This window comes from Phoca vitulina, unplaced genomic scaffold (genome assembly GCF_004348235.1).
Source record: "Phoca vitulina isolate PV1807 unplaced genomic scaffold, GSC_HSeal_1.0 scaffold19, whole genome shotgun sequence".
Lineage (NCBI taxonomy): Eukaryota > Metazoa > Chordata > Mammalia > Carnivora > Phocidae > Phoca > Phoca vitulina.
Window position 1 is genome coordinate 16,902,105 of NW_022589722.1, and position 13,416 is coordinate 16,915,520.

Here is a 13,416-nt window from a genome sequence, read left to right on the forward strand (position 1 = left end):
ACAGGCAGCTGTTTCCAAGGAGACAAGGAGTTAGTGCCAAGCAGTCCAGCAATGCAACAGTTAGTAGGCAGAATGCTGAGGACAGGGTCCTGGGTCACTATAGATTAACAGGTCTGCGACAACAGTGAAACAGGGCAGCTACTGATGTGAGGATGGAGACTGTCCCTTTCCCTTACAGGTCCTCCAGGTATGAAGCGAGGTTGGCAGATAATACTGGGAATAGAGAGTGACTAAAACCTGGGGCTGTCTCCATGCTCTGCAGTGGGTGCCACTGAATTTTGAGAATAGTTGGTGTGACCTTCTCACACACTGCTGGATGTTTAGCATTGTCGTCTTTCCCCCTCCCCCAACCACTAATCGTCTATAGTGACACCTCTTCTCCCAGCCCCTCAGGTGGGGTGACAATCTAAAATGCCCTCATCATTTCCAAAAGCCCTCTAGGGGTCATTACCCAGCACCCCCTTGAGAATGAAATATTACAGCTGATTGCAGCATTGGACAAGACTTTCAAAAAGATACAAATTTGACCAACAGAAAGTAAAACACAGACTTGACCAATCAACAGAAGCCTTAAAATATCGATATCAAGAATCTACCAGTCACCGGGGCGCCTGGGTGGCTCAGTCGTTAAGCGTCTGCCTTCGGCTTAGGTCATGATCCCAGGGTCCTGGGATCGAGCCCCACATCGGGCTCCCTGCTCAGCCAGGAGCCTGCTTCTCCCTCTCCCACTCCCCCTGCTTGTGTTCCCTCTCTAGCTGCCTCTCTCTCTCTCTCTCTCTGTCAAATAAATAAATAAAATATTTTAATAAAAAAAAAAAAAAAAGAATCTACCAGTCACCAAAAAATGATTTCCCAGAAAGAGCCCAGAGAATGGGTCAATGCCATGTTGTTGGCATAAATCCTAACATACAGCCTGCACAAGGCATCCTACAGGGAGTCAAGCATTTGTGGCGTGCTTCTGCCTTCTTACAGCCTTCCTCTAACAACTCAAACTATCAGATGACAGCAGACGAGGGTGACGGAGTGTCCTTTGCAGACTGTGCTCTCGAACATTTCCCTGGACAAAGTCCCGTCGACCTTCCACACATTTATGAAGTGCTGGTCCATATTGTCTGCTGAATGACAGCCCAGAGCCCTCCCTGCTGTCCCAGCTTCTCCAGGAGGATGGAAAGAGGACCAGCTACATAACTTGCAGGACACCATGCAAAATGACAAGATGGGGTCCTTGGTTCAAAAATTAATGAACATTTCAAGGTGGCCACAGCAGAGTATTAAATCAAGCACGAGGCTCTTCTGAGCTGACCCTGGGTGGAACAGGGCTGTGTCTTTGCTCACCACGATGGCAAACAGCTCAGAAAGTCGGGCACCGGGTCAGGGACCTGCTGGGATTGACTGAGGATTTTGTCACATGACCCCCACAGAAGGTCTCATCCCAGGGTCTCCTTGAAGCCAAGGCTGTGGCTGCAAGAAAAACCACACAGTTATATAGAAGCTTTTGGGGCCATGGCATCATGATGCCGTGCTTTCTTAGAGCTTCCCAGTTTACCAAGGGCCACACATACCAATTAGAAGAGAAGAGCTCTTGAGTCAAAGGGCTTAAATGGACCACAAGGACCATTGTTTGATTTTACTCTTCATGTGGCACTGATTCATTTGGTGTTTTCTTTCTTTATGTATTTCTATTCCTAAGACAAAGCCTACGCCTGGCCACTAAGTAACCTGGGACCATTCACTGTGCTCTTGCCCACAGACAAGGGACTGAAAGGATTCGATGTAAGTATTTAAAATAAAGTGGGAAATCCCCATTAAAATTAAATCTGATGATAAGGATGCTGATTTGGGGGAGAAGGGGTAAACTTTTAGTGAAATATAACACCCCTACAGAAAGCATACAGATTGTAAGTGCACAACTCAATGCATCGTCACAAAGTGAATGTACTTGTGTATCCAGCAAAACTATTACCAGCTCCCTAGAGGGCCCACCGATGCCCCCTTCCAATCATGACCCCTTCAAGGGTAATGACTGAGGGATCGTAAGTGTAGTCATTTGATAAATAGGATTTGCATAATGCAAAACTGCTTACTTCCTGTGAGAATTAACCTAATGTATTAACTACATATTTGTTTCTTTAAAATCATCATAAATGATGGTGTGCCTGGATGGCTCAGTCGGTTAGGCATCCAACTCTTGATCTTGGCTCAGATCTTGATCTCAGGGTCCTGAGTTCCAGCCCCACATTGGACTCAATGCTGGGTGTGGAGTCTACTTTAAAAAAAACAATCATAGGGGCGCCTGGGTGGCTCAATCAGTTAAGCGTCTGCCTTCGGCTCAGGTCATGATCCCAGGGTCCTGGGATGGAGCTCCGCATCAGGCTCCCTGCTCAGCGGGGAGTCTGCTTCTCCCTCTCCCTCTGCTGCTCCCCCTGCTTGTGTTCTCTATCTCTCTGTCAAATAAATAAATAAAATCTTTTTTAAAAAATCATAAATAACAGTCGTAGAGGAAAGTAGAAGAACACGGTAGTCTTCCCTGTGAGCAGCTGTTGTCTGAAGTGATGTCACACAGTGGGAATGAAACTCACGGTGCCCAGTGGAAGCATCCTATTATGATGGTGTCGATGAAATTGTTACATTTGGTTTAATGGAGATAATGGACATATTGATCTGTATAAAATTGGTTTCTCTTCGTCCAAGATATTTTATGATAATAATTTTTGCTGCATTGAATAAAAACCCAGGAAGTTCCAGACCCCCTCACCCTAATATGTCACCACCTTTGGACAATCTGAGATGAATCAACCATTCAACTTCAGAAATGCCTCACGTCTCTCCTATAGGGAGGAGAGCTCACAAATATTGAATGTCTCTGCATGAGGCACTTTGCATGTGGTCTCTTGTTTACTATATAGATTATTTACACAGAGTTAATAAAAAGTATCTGTTGATTGATTGCTGATGATATATAATACTGACAAAATGTAGATTTGATCCAGTGGATTTCAAAAATCCTAATTTTCCTATTCAAAAGCTCCATGGATCTAGTTTGCACTTTCTTTTCACATAACTTTTTGTTTCATTTCCATCTGCTCCCTGGGCTCAAGCTGATTCCTGGGTGCTTGCACCTTCCTCGCTCCTGGTGGTTTGAGAGGACATGGATGGAGAGGACTCCATCTGTGGTTGGGCTCTTGAAGGTTACGAATTGACCAATCATTATCTTAATGACAGACCTGTGAAGTGAAGCAAGCACAACCTCAGTTTGTCCTTCAAACACAAGTGGAAAATGAAGGGACTGGCTCTCTTTCCTCAGGTCAAAGAGCTCTTGATGGATAAGGAGGCTGCTCAGTACTTCGTGAAACTCCACATAATTGCTGGGCAGATGAACACCGAGCGTATGAATAACACAGACACTTTCTACACCTTGACTGGAAAGTCAGGAGAAATCTTCAACAGAGATAAGGTAAGGGCCTCTCTGATTTTCACTTCCAGAACAAAAGTGTCTGCTGAGCCAGTGCCCACAGCTGACTCCATCTGTGGTTGGGCTCTTGAAGGTTACGAAGAACGTCTTTCCTTATTACTCGTTTGCCAAAGCACTTCCCTATGAGGGAAGAGGTGGAGAGCAACACCAGGAAGGATCGGGCCGGAGGGATCTATTGTGGAAAGAGGGTTATAAAGTGTTGGATTTTGCTCTGGTTTGAATTCGTCTTCAAGGGAACGTCATTGGGTGCCAGCAGGAAAGAGAAGCTTTGTAGTAAACCTCTTTCCTGGAAGTGCCAGCACAAAGCCAGATCAGCATCCCTCTTGCAAAAGGAAATGGATTATGTTGGGTTTAGGTTACTGGAGTTTATCCATCCTCTGCAAACCTAGCATCCCATCTCTCCTAATGCCATTGGTTCTGTTCTGTTGCTTAAGTAAAACTACCCTCCTCCCCTCTCACAAATAACTCTTTCTGTGACTTTACTGAGCCAGAGGGGACGTGATTAATAGACAGAAGGTGCATGTGTGGGTTATGGCCTATATTCTTGCATTTCACCAACTATCAATAGTTGTTAGATTATTGAGCACTTACTCTTGTACTGAGATGAACCTTTATTTATGTCATATAAGACTTGCAACAATGCCGTAAAGGTGATTTTTCAAGTGGGAAAACTGAGAGGTCACAAATAAGGGTCAGATCCAGGATTCAAATGTAGGACTCCTTGACTCCAAGACCCGAATCATTAACCAATGTGTTATACTGTGTGTGAGAGGATGGATGGATGGATGGATGGATGATGGATAGATGGATAGATGGATGGATGGATGATGGATGGATGGATGGATGATGGGTAGATATCTAGATAGATGGATGAAAATGTAGCTCCTTTTCTCACAAGAACATTCTTTCACTCATTCATTCATTCACTCATTCACTCATTCATTCACTCATTCAACACATAGTTATTATCTATAGCTTATAAGAGCCACATGAAAGGAAGAAGGAATTAGCTTCAGTCATTTATGCAACAAAATTTTTTTATTGTGTGCCTTGTCCATACAACACACTAAAGTAGGTGATAAGTTTATAGTACATAGAATTTTTTTACCCTTTCTGACCTTGCAGTCTATTCAGGGAGACTTATGATTCCTATTCACATTTAGCAATCCCTGGTAGTCATCAGTGATTTCACACATTATCTCATTTGATTTTAATGAAAGACCTGTGAAGTGAAGCAAGCAAATGACATCTTTCCCATTTTGGGTTAAGTGACTTATCCAAGATCCTATAGCCAATAAATGATAGATCCCAGGGACTCAGGACTTCTAATCCAATACTCCTTCAAGGATACCACATTAATTTTATTTTTTCTTGGTGTTTCAGGACAATCAAATAAAACTTAAACTCTATGGAGGCAAAAAGAAGGTAAAAATTATACAGGGGGACATAGTTGCTTCCAATGGGCTCCTGCACATCCTCGACAGAGCCATGGACAAGATGGCACCCACATTTGAGAGCAACACTAAGGTGAGACATTTCAGGTAAAAGTTAGGTCAACCCAAATCCATCTTTCTCTGTTCCCTGGAGAGTCATATCAAAGAAGAAAATGCATGCCAGCACTATGGGCTTGTCTTTCATGTCTACTAGGACCTCAACCATGGGGAAAATGGGATAATTTCTGTTTTCAATAGAATTCTGGGTATCTCTGCCAACAGAAAGAGAAACATGCATTAGGTGTTGGAAAGATCTCAATTTTATGATCTCTTTTACAGCCACATATGATGATTCAGTCCAGTAACCAGTTGTCATGAAAAGTTATCCTTCATGCTTTATGGAGCAGGGCAGTCCTCACTGTGATAAAAATTTATTTCTTTTGACTCATTTGATGATGGCCAAAGGCTACTTTAGAACATGCAGATCTGAACCACCAATTCAATTAACAACAGGAAACATCTCTATAATGTGTTGCAGTTGACCAGGTTCTTTTCTATCCACATTTACACATAAACTCTGTCACAGACCTTTTAATGTTGGGGTGTCTATATCTTAAACCACCTATTTCTTTTCATGATTTTTAGCAAACCATAATGACAATGCTACAACCAAGATACAGCAAGTTCAGATCTTTGTTAGAGGTATGTACTTTTCATGAATTTCTGGAAAATGGTTTTATGTCTAATCTTTTGTATAATGAGCAGAGGTATCAATTATAAATATTTGCTAAGGAATTACTTCAAGGATTTGTCAGAGATAGGTTGCAGATATAAAATTTCATTCCTCAAATGCAGGAAACCAATGTGGGACATGCCTTAGATGAAGATGGGGCTGGTGGACCATACACCATTTTCGTTCCAAGTAATGAAGCATTAAACAATATGAAGGACGGCACTCTTGATTACCTCCTTTCTCCAGAGGTATGGTATCCTACTTACTCTGATGACATCATTGACATGATGTGAGCCCATACAGACTTTTTCCAAACTAGGGATGTTCAACAAGTGACACATGTATCACCACCGACCCTCCCGCAACCAATACAGACATCATTAATCAATCACAGTCCTCTGGAACTATGGATGTGGCTCCAATCTCCTAGACAGAGTTCCAAATAGCCAGTCAGACTGAGCACAGGAAATAAAATCTATTTGCAACCCCAGGTCTAAATGATTGGTTTGATTTTTCCTGGCTCTTCTAATATTTCTCAGTAGCGAAATCAATATTTTAAGTTCCCTACAACTTCTAAAACTACCTTGTAAATGAACTCTAAACTAGGCCATTCTGGGCCAGGTCTAGGCTAAATTTAAAAGGAATAAATGTTGGAGGGCACCTGGGTGGCTCAGTCAGTTAAGTGTCTGACTCTTGATCTCAGTTCAGGTCTTGCTCTCAGGGTCGTGAGTTCAAGCCCCATGTTGGGCTCCATGCTAGACATGAAGCCTTCTTTTAAAAAAAGAAAAAGGAATAAATGTTATTTTTAGATGCCCAAGGCATTCCTTTCTATTGCTTTCATCTTTCTTCATAATAATCTCTCCTTATATACCATAAAGGCCTTCAATTCTTTCACATTCTCTCCTAGAAAGGAGATTTTTTTACTCCTTCACATAAGAGTATAAGTGATTGAAACCATTTAATGTGTTTCCTCTCCCAGAAATAACAGCCTTAAACCAAAGGAAAGGGTAATTAATTATGGAATTTTGTTCATTAGAATGTCAAATGATGGAATTATAGGAAGGGCCACGAGCTTTCCTCCAGTGCCCTGAAATCATGCTGCCATCTTGCCAATGGGGCAAGACTATCCATGACCTCAGGTAGATCAGTTCATTATACAAAATGGAGGGTCCCGATCTTTTAGGGTAGTGATTCCTAAACTTCAGTATACTTAGGAATCACCCTTGGAGTTTGTTAAGTAGGCGGCTTCACAAACCATACCCCAAGCATTTTGATTTAGTAACACCTCCATGAGATCTAGAAATAGACATTTGGGGAAGCACCAACTTTCTAACCCAGGCCACGCTGTTTTTGGAACCCTGAATCTTGTTGCATGTATGGTTTAGAGATGCACATGGATACATACCTTTCTAGAACACTTTCAGGTATCTACAAGGGTATCTCGCCTTCAGAAAACTTTGAATTAAAAATATATGGATTGAAGAGATAAATCAGAAGGTAATCTCTTACACTGCAAATGAACATTCACCATATTAAAGGATTTGCTACAGGTTTTCACTTAAAATGCTAGATTTCCCAGTGTCTTCAAGATAGGATGCTATTTTAAAAATACAATTCACACGTAAGTTTTCTGAAACCTAGCTATTGCAGAAAGGTGGTTATAGCTCTCATACTTAACTTTAAAGCTAAAAAGTAATGTTGCTCCCCTGGGAAATTATTAAAATCCTGAGATTATATGGCTTCGTTGAGTACATAGCTTCTAATTTGATACCAGTTTTTTTTAAATAATATTAAAGGAGTTCTCAGACACCTAACCTGCTACACTTAAAATTAAGACAAAACCTTTTAATTAGAATAGAGAAATATCAACCTCCCTGCTTTTCTGTCAAGCACCTTTGCTCAGAAATCTCTTCTTTCTCTTCCTTCATGACTCCTTCCAGTTGTGGCTGGAGCTGGCTGGCTGGCTTGGGCTCTCAAGTAGATTGTGTACCTGTTCCCAGCTTTGCTCACTGAGATTGCCTTGCAGCTCGAAATTAACTTATAGTGGCAACATTTACACGGCACAAATTGGCCAGCTCTGTAAATCTGGCTCCTCTGCTTCCCCACAGAACTGATTTACCAGCACACCACTGCTCCTGGCTCTCAATCACCTTGCTCTCAAAGGCACTATCTTTCAGCCGGCAGAGAATATAAACACTCCAAGTCTCTTCGTTCTGAGTCAAAACTGTTCTCCCACTTTAATTTCTAAGCGAGGAATAGAATGATCATTTCCGCTGTTTTCTCAGGCCCAGAGCCTGTTTGGTTAAAACTTCTCAACCTATAGGAAGTTCCTTCTCTCTCCATGCATTTTAATAGCATCCTTCAGCCGTATTTCAGGGAAGAACCTCAGCTGGAGACAGAAAAGCCCCATCAGCTATGCCCATGAGATGGAAAATAAACTGATTTCATTAGAGGAATGGCTTCTAATTCTGATTTTAGAATGCCATGTTTCCTTTCCAGTGTATCTTTCTGCTTCTCCCTGAAGCAAAATTTCAGTCCAGGAACCATCCTATCCACACAGAGACCACAGCTGCTGATGACCAGCCCCAGCTGATGACTTCATCACTGAACTAGGGGAAATGAAAGCACAGGGAACCAGAGACTGGCCCTTGCCAGCTCACAAATACCTTGCAAGTAACATGGGACAAAGGGAGGTAAAATTGCAGAGTTCGGGGTCATGTTAACAATTTGGTAGAAAAACTCTCTTTATGCCCTGGCATCAAAGGGCTGGGTTTTTGTCATTTTTACCTAAAACAGCAAGGAGGAAGCAAATGTCTTCATAAGGGAAAGGATGCACTAACTACATGGAAAGAGCAGCACCTGGACGCACATCCTGTCGATTTGAGCCACACTGGACTCCATTCTAACTGAACGATGGCCCTCGTGGCTCCCAGCCAGACAAGGGGACAGGCACACACAATGGCGGGAATGACACCAATCAATTCCTTTGTCCCTTTCATTCTCCTGCTTCTTGTAAAAAACAATCCAACACCAATTAATTCTTAGGGCTTTAGAAGCAAATGATCCAGTTAATAAAGTCTTCTCTACAGAATCAGAGGGTCGGAAGGGGTCCACACCACCCTCTTTATTTTGCAGGCCAGACCGAGCCTAGAGGAGCTATGTGGCTGGCTCAAGTCACAGCAGCACAATCAGGATTAGAACTCAGGACCCCAAGGTCCAGCTCAGTGCTCTTCCCAGGATCCCTTCCCCCCGCTTTTAACTTATCAGCACAAACGTTGATGCGGGGCCCCCTGTGTACCGCACGCTGTGTGGCCTGGCGACTCTGATTAATAAGCCAGACAGACCCCACCCCTGCCTTGCAATCCAGTTTGGGCTGACATTTCCCAGCGGTCCCCACTTTTGCTCACCCCTTCCGCCACTGAACATCCAAACTGTAATCTCATTGCTTCTGCCTGCAAGTCCTCACTCGCGGGTACCAGAAAGCCGCTGCAAGGGGAAGATTAGAGCCAGAATCTAAGAGTCTGAACTCACGCAGTAACAAAGCCACGGCTACACAAAGCATCGCTGCCAGGGCTGGCTACTTGGGCTTCAATCCCAACATTCTTACGGGTAACCCTGCCCTGCACATACTGCTTTGGGTTTCTCGATATGGTGGCCATACGATGTATCATCCACACCAGCATACGCGAGAGCGAATGGGGCTGCCAACATGCAAGGCGTAAAGCAGGGTTGTACCAGACAAGCCAGGATAAGGGGTCACTCTACTTCGGGGAAACTCCCTCGGCCTAGGGACCCAGAATGAGTGCAGAGGGGAGCCTGGGCGCATGGGCCTCAGATTCAGCTGGGCTCTCTTTCAACCTGGGACTTCTCGCTGTTGGGACATGTCCCTAAAATGTCAACCTCTGGGAGGTGACTATGATCTTGATCTGTGATCCTCCTCCCGTCCAAGCCAGAGGAACCATGGCTGTGCAACTTACGAAGCTGAACTCAAGGGCTCTGAGCTTGTAACCCGCGGCTCTGATTCTGGTGGGAGATCGCAGACCCCCACGGCTGCTGGTCCCCAGAGAGTAGTTCCCTGCGGTCCTCACCTCTGTACGCTCTCCCCAGGGCACCCCTACGGGGACTGCTCATCCCGCTGGAAGTCCCAAGACTCTCTTTTTTTCTCCACCGCTACTATGCTTCTGAAGCATGAGAAATCGTGGAAAGGGCTTTGAAGGAGAGATGACCATGGACCATGGCGGCTCAGAAGGGGAGAGTGTCCTGCCCAGATATTCCTAAGAAGGATTGTGTAAATTCCTAAATAACCAGCACATGGTCTGACAAGCAGACATTTATTTATGGGGAAAGTGAAACAGAATCCTCAACTGAGGCTGTCTTAGAAATTCCAGAATGTAGCTTTAGACATTCAGAGAAGTAATGGAACAGAGTGACTGAGAACTTCTTAGGCTTATTATCCTAACTTAGCTTTGTGACCTCGGTGGTGTCTTTAAAACTTGGTGTTGTCACACATAAAATGAGCCAATAGCGGTCCCTCCCTCACAAGGCTTTTAAGAAAATTAGATAAAATGTGCATATAATGCTTTCAGAACAGTTCCTGCCACAAAAGAGGAATTTGGTGAATGTCAGCGCCTTGAGGATGGGGTTTTTCTCATCCTGCACTTCCCAATGAAGAGATTATGGGGCATTGACTTTTCTTGATTATGCATCTAAAGTCATTGGAGGAAGTTCCCACAAAAGGGGGGAAAGTTGTATTTTCTGCAATGACTAAAGAAGTATTTTTATTCCATTGCAGGGATCTCGGAAGCTTCTGGAACTCGTCAGATACCACATTGTCCCATTGACTCAGGTTGGCCCCACTTCCCTGCCCTATTTTTTCCTGCTTTCCACATATCTGACCTCATCTTAAATTCCATTATTACAGTGCTAGAAAATCCGTGACAATTGTTCTTTATCTGTAGCTCTGGGCATACCCTAAGCAATGAATAATGAGCCTGTTATCAAAGAAACCCTCAAAGCCACAAAACTGATGACATCAGACCTCCCATTATTTATTTCCTAGACTTCCAGGCTATTTTTTCCAATGAGAACTTTACAAAAGCAGGGCTCTATGCATTGCTCAAAACTGTCTGTGCTGTTCTCTTCTCTTGGCAGCTGGAAGTGGCTTCCCTCATTGTGATCCCACACATTAGGAGCCTGGCCAACCAGATCATACAGTTCAACACAACCAACAACGTAGGTGAAAAAACTCTACCGCTGCTGTTGTGACTCACATGCATTTTTGCTCTGCTTATGATTGTTCACCAGGTTATCCTACCTATACCCTAACTCCCAGGCTTACGATCTTGATGATTACTTCCTTCATGTGTTATTTCTTGCATTTCATGATTTCATTTATTTGCTGAGCAGCTGCAGGTGTGAGACTCTGAACTAGATGCGCAGGATAAAGCAATGAAGAAGACCGGCTTACATTCTAGCAAGGAAAACAGACTTCGAGCAGCTAATTAATGACCAGTGAATTATTTCATTACAATTATAATAAGTGCAATTATAATTATAATGAGAGTTTACAATAAGAGGAGGCTGGGCATTCTAGAGGTCCTCAGTGAGGAAGCGTTGCTTTAGACAAGTTTCAAAGGATGAGTACAGGGAATTTCAGCAGAGATGAGTAGAGGAGAGTTCCAGACAGAAGGGAGAACATGTGCAAAGGCCCTGTGGTGGGAGGGAACATGACTTATTTAAGAAACTCAGTGAAGGCAGTGTTATTCAGCTAACTCCCTGGGCTAATATCAGCAAAAGTCTGACAGCATGCAGATTATATCTCCCATTGATTCACTCTTGATGGTGATGATAATGATGATGCATCTTTTATCTACTGAGTGCCCACTATGGGCCAGACACCATTCTGGGTCTTAAATGTAGACCAATGAGCAAATAGAGAAAAGTCCCTGGTTGCATGCAACTTTCATTCTAGTAAATAGGAAGATAGTAAACAAATTAAATAAGTAAAACACAGCAAATATTAGAAAGTAGTACGTGCTAAGGCAAACAAACAAAGAAGGGGGATATAAAGCAAGGATAAAGCTGACATTTTAAATAAAATGCCCAAGAAATCCTCACGAAGAAGAAAACATCTGAGCAAAGACCTGAAGGAAATGAAGAAACAAGCAAGCAACATGAATATCTGGGGGAAAGAGCATTCCAGAGAGAGGGAGCAAAGAAAGGCACAAAGAAGGGAGCATATGCCTGATGTGGTTGAGGAACAGCAAGGTCATCATGGCTGGAACAGAGGGAATGAAGGAAGAGAGGTAGGAGAGGTCAAGGCAGTGGGAGGGAGAAGGAGAAGTGGGGTCAGGTCACGCATGGCCTAAGAACTCTTACTTTAAATGAGATGAGGAGCCATGGGGGATTTCGAGCCGTGGAGTGACATGATCAGACATCCATTCCGGGAGGCTAGTTAGAAGCTGACTGTAATAACCAGAGAAGAATGATGGTGACTCAGACCAGGGTGGTAGCAAGGCTATGGGAAGAAGTGGTTGCATTCTGATAGCATTTTGAAGGAAGCCCCAGGAGAATCTGCTGATGGATTAGAGGAAGAAGTCTCCTGAGCTTCTGACTCGGGCCACCAGAAGGATGGAGTTGCCTTTAATACCACAAGTGGAGCAGATTTTGGGGGAAAGGAGGTCAGAATTCTTTGCCAATCTATTCAATTCCGCTCCCTCCCCTACAACATAAGCAGGGACTTGTCTGGGTTTTTTACTGATGTATCCCCCGCGCCTAAAGCAGAGCATAATACAGGGTCAATAAATGTATCTGAACGAATGGACCTTCGCTTCGCCAACAAAGAGGTAAAATGGTTAACCCACAGTCTCTTAGCAAATATATCATAGAGCTGGAATAGTTATCCCCCTTCCCAGCCCCGCACCTGCAAGGACCATCTCTGCAGAGACATCCTTGCCCGGTGTCTGTCAAGAATTCATTTAACATCCATCTTTCCCTGGGGTGCCCCGGGGGCTCAGTTAAATGATTGACTCTTGGTTCAGCTCAGGCCATGATCTCAGGGTCTGGAGACCAAGCCCCACGTCGTACTCCCCGCTGAGCATGGAGCCTGCTTGCCATTTTCTCTCCTTCTGTCCCCTCACCTTGTGCTCTCTCTCTCTCTCTAAAATAAATAAATCAGCCTTTAAAAAAAAAAATCCATCTTTTCCTGTCAGCCAGCCCCTTCTCGTAGCAACCATCTGACAGGAGGCCACACACCCAGGTCTGCCTGGGGACGGCTGGTGTCCTGCAGGACAGAATGAAAGATGTCCCTGCTTCCTTCCAGGGACAGATTCTGGCAAATGATGTGGCCATGGAAGAGACAGAGGTCATTGCCAAAAACGGCCGAATCTACACCCTGACTGGCGTCCTCATTCCTCCCTCCATCGTGCCGATTCTGCCCCATCGATGTGATGAAAGCAAGAGAGAGATGAGACTGGTAAGGAAGCTAGGAAGATAAAGAGGGGCCCCAAACAGCCCCACAGGGCAGACAACAGCCTTCCCTCTCACACTCCTGAGGAAGCTGGCAAGGAGAGTCTCACCCCAGGAGCCTCATTCCAGACAGGTTTCTGTCTCCACGAAGAGGCAGACGGGCCTGAGGTCCTAGCTCATAACCATGATCGACGCCTCCCAGATCTATTGGCTTTTTAGAGCAGCTGTAACAAATTACCGCAAAGGAAGAGGCTTAAAGCAACAGAAATGTATTCTCTCACAGTTCTGGAGGCCAGGGGTCTGAAATCAAG

The 13,416-nt window shown here is 44.1% G+C and overlaps 1 protein-coding gene across 1 annotated transcript in view; it reads left to right on the plus strand.

The window, feature by feature from the left end:
* The window catches only part of STAB2 (stabilin 2), a 145,330-nt gene that overhangs the window by 42,017 nt on the left and 89,897 nt on the right, over positions 1-13,416 (plus strand). The window contains exons 11-18 of the mRNA XM_032416682.1: positions 1,691-1,773; positions 3,305-3,454; positions 4,856-4,999; positions 5,551-5,607; positions 5,761-5,886; positions 10,431-10,484; positions 10,790-10,870; positions 12,960-13,112. Of these exons, the coding sequence (XP_032272573.1) occupies positions 1,691-1,773; positions 3,305-3,454; positions 4,856-4,999; positions 5,551-5,607; positions 5,761-5,886; positions 10,431-10,484; positions 10,790-10,870; positions 12,960-13,112 (848 nt within the window). The remainder of the gene's footprint in view (positions 1-1,690; positions 1,774-3,304; positions 3,455-4,855; positions 5,000-5,550; positions 5,608-5,760; positions 5,887-10,430; positions 10,485-10,789; positions 10,871-12,959; positions 13,113-13,416) is intronic.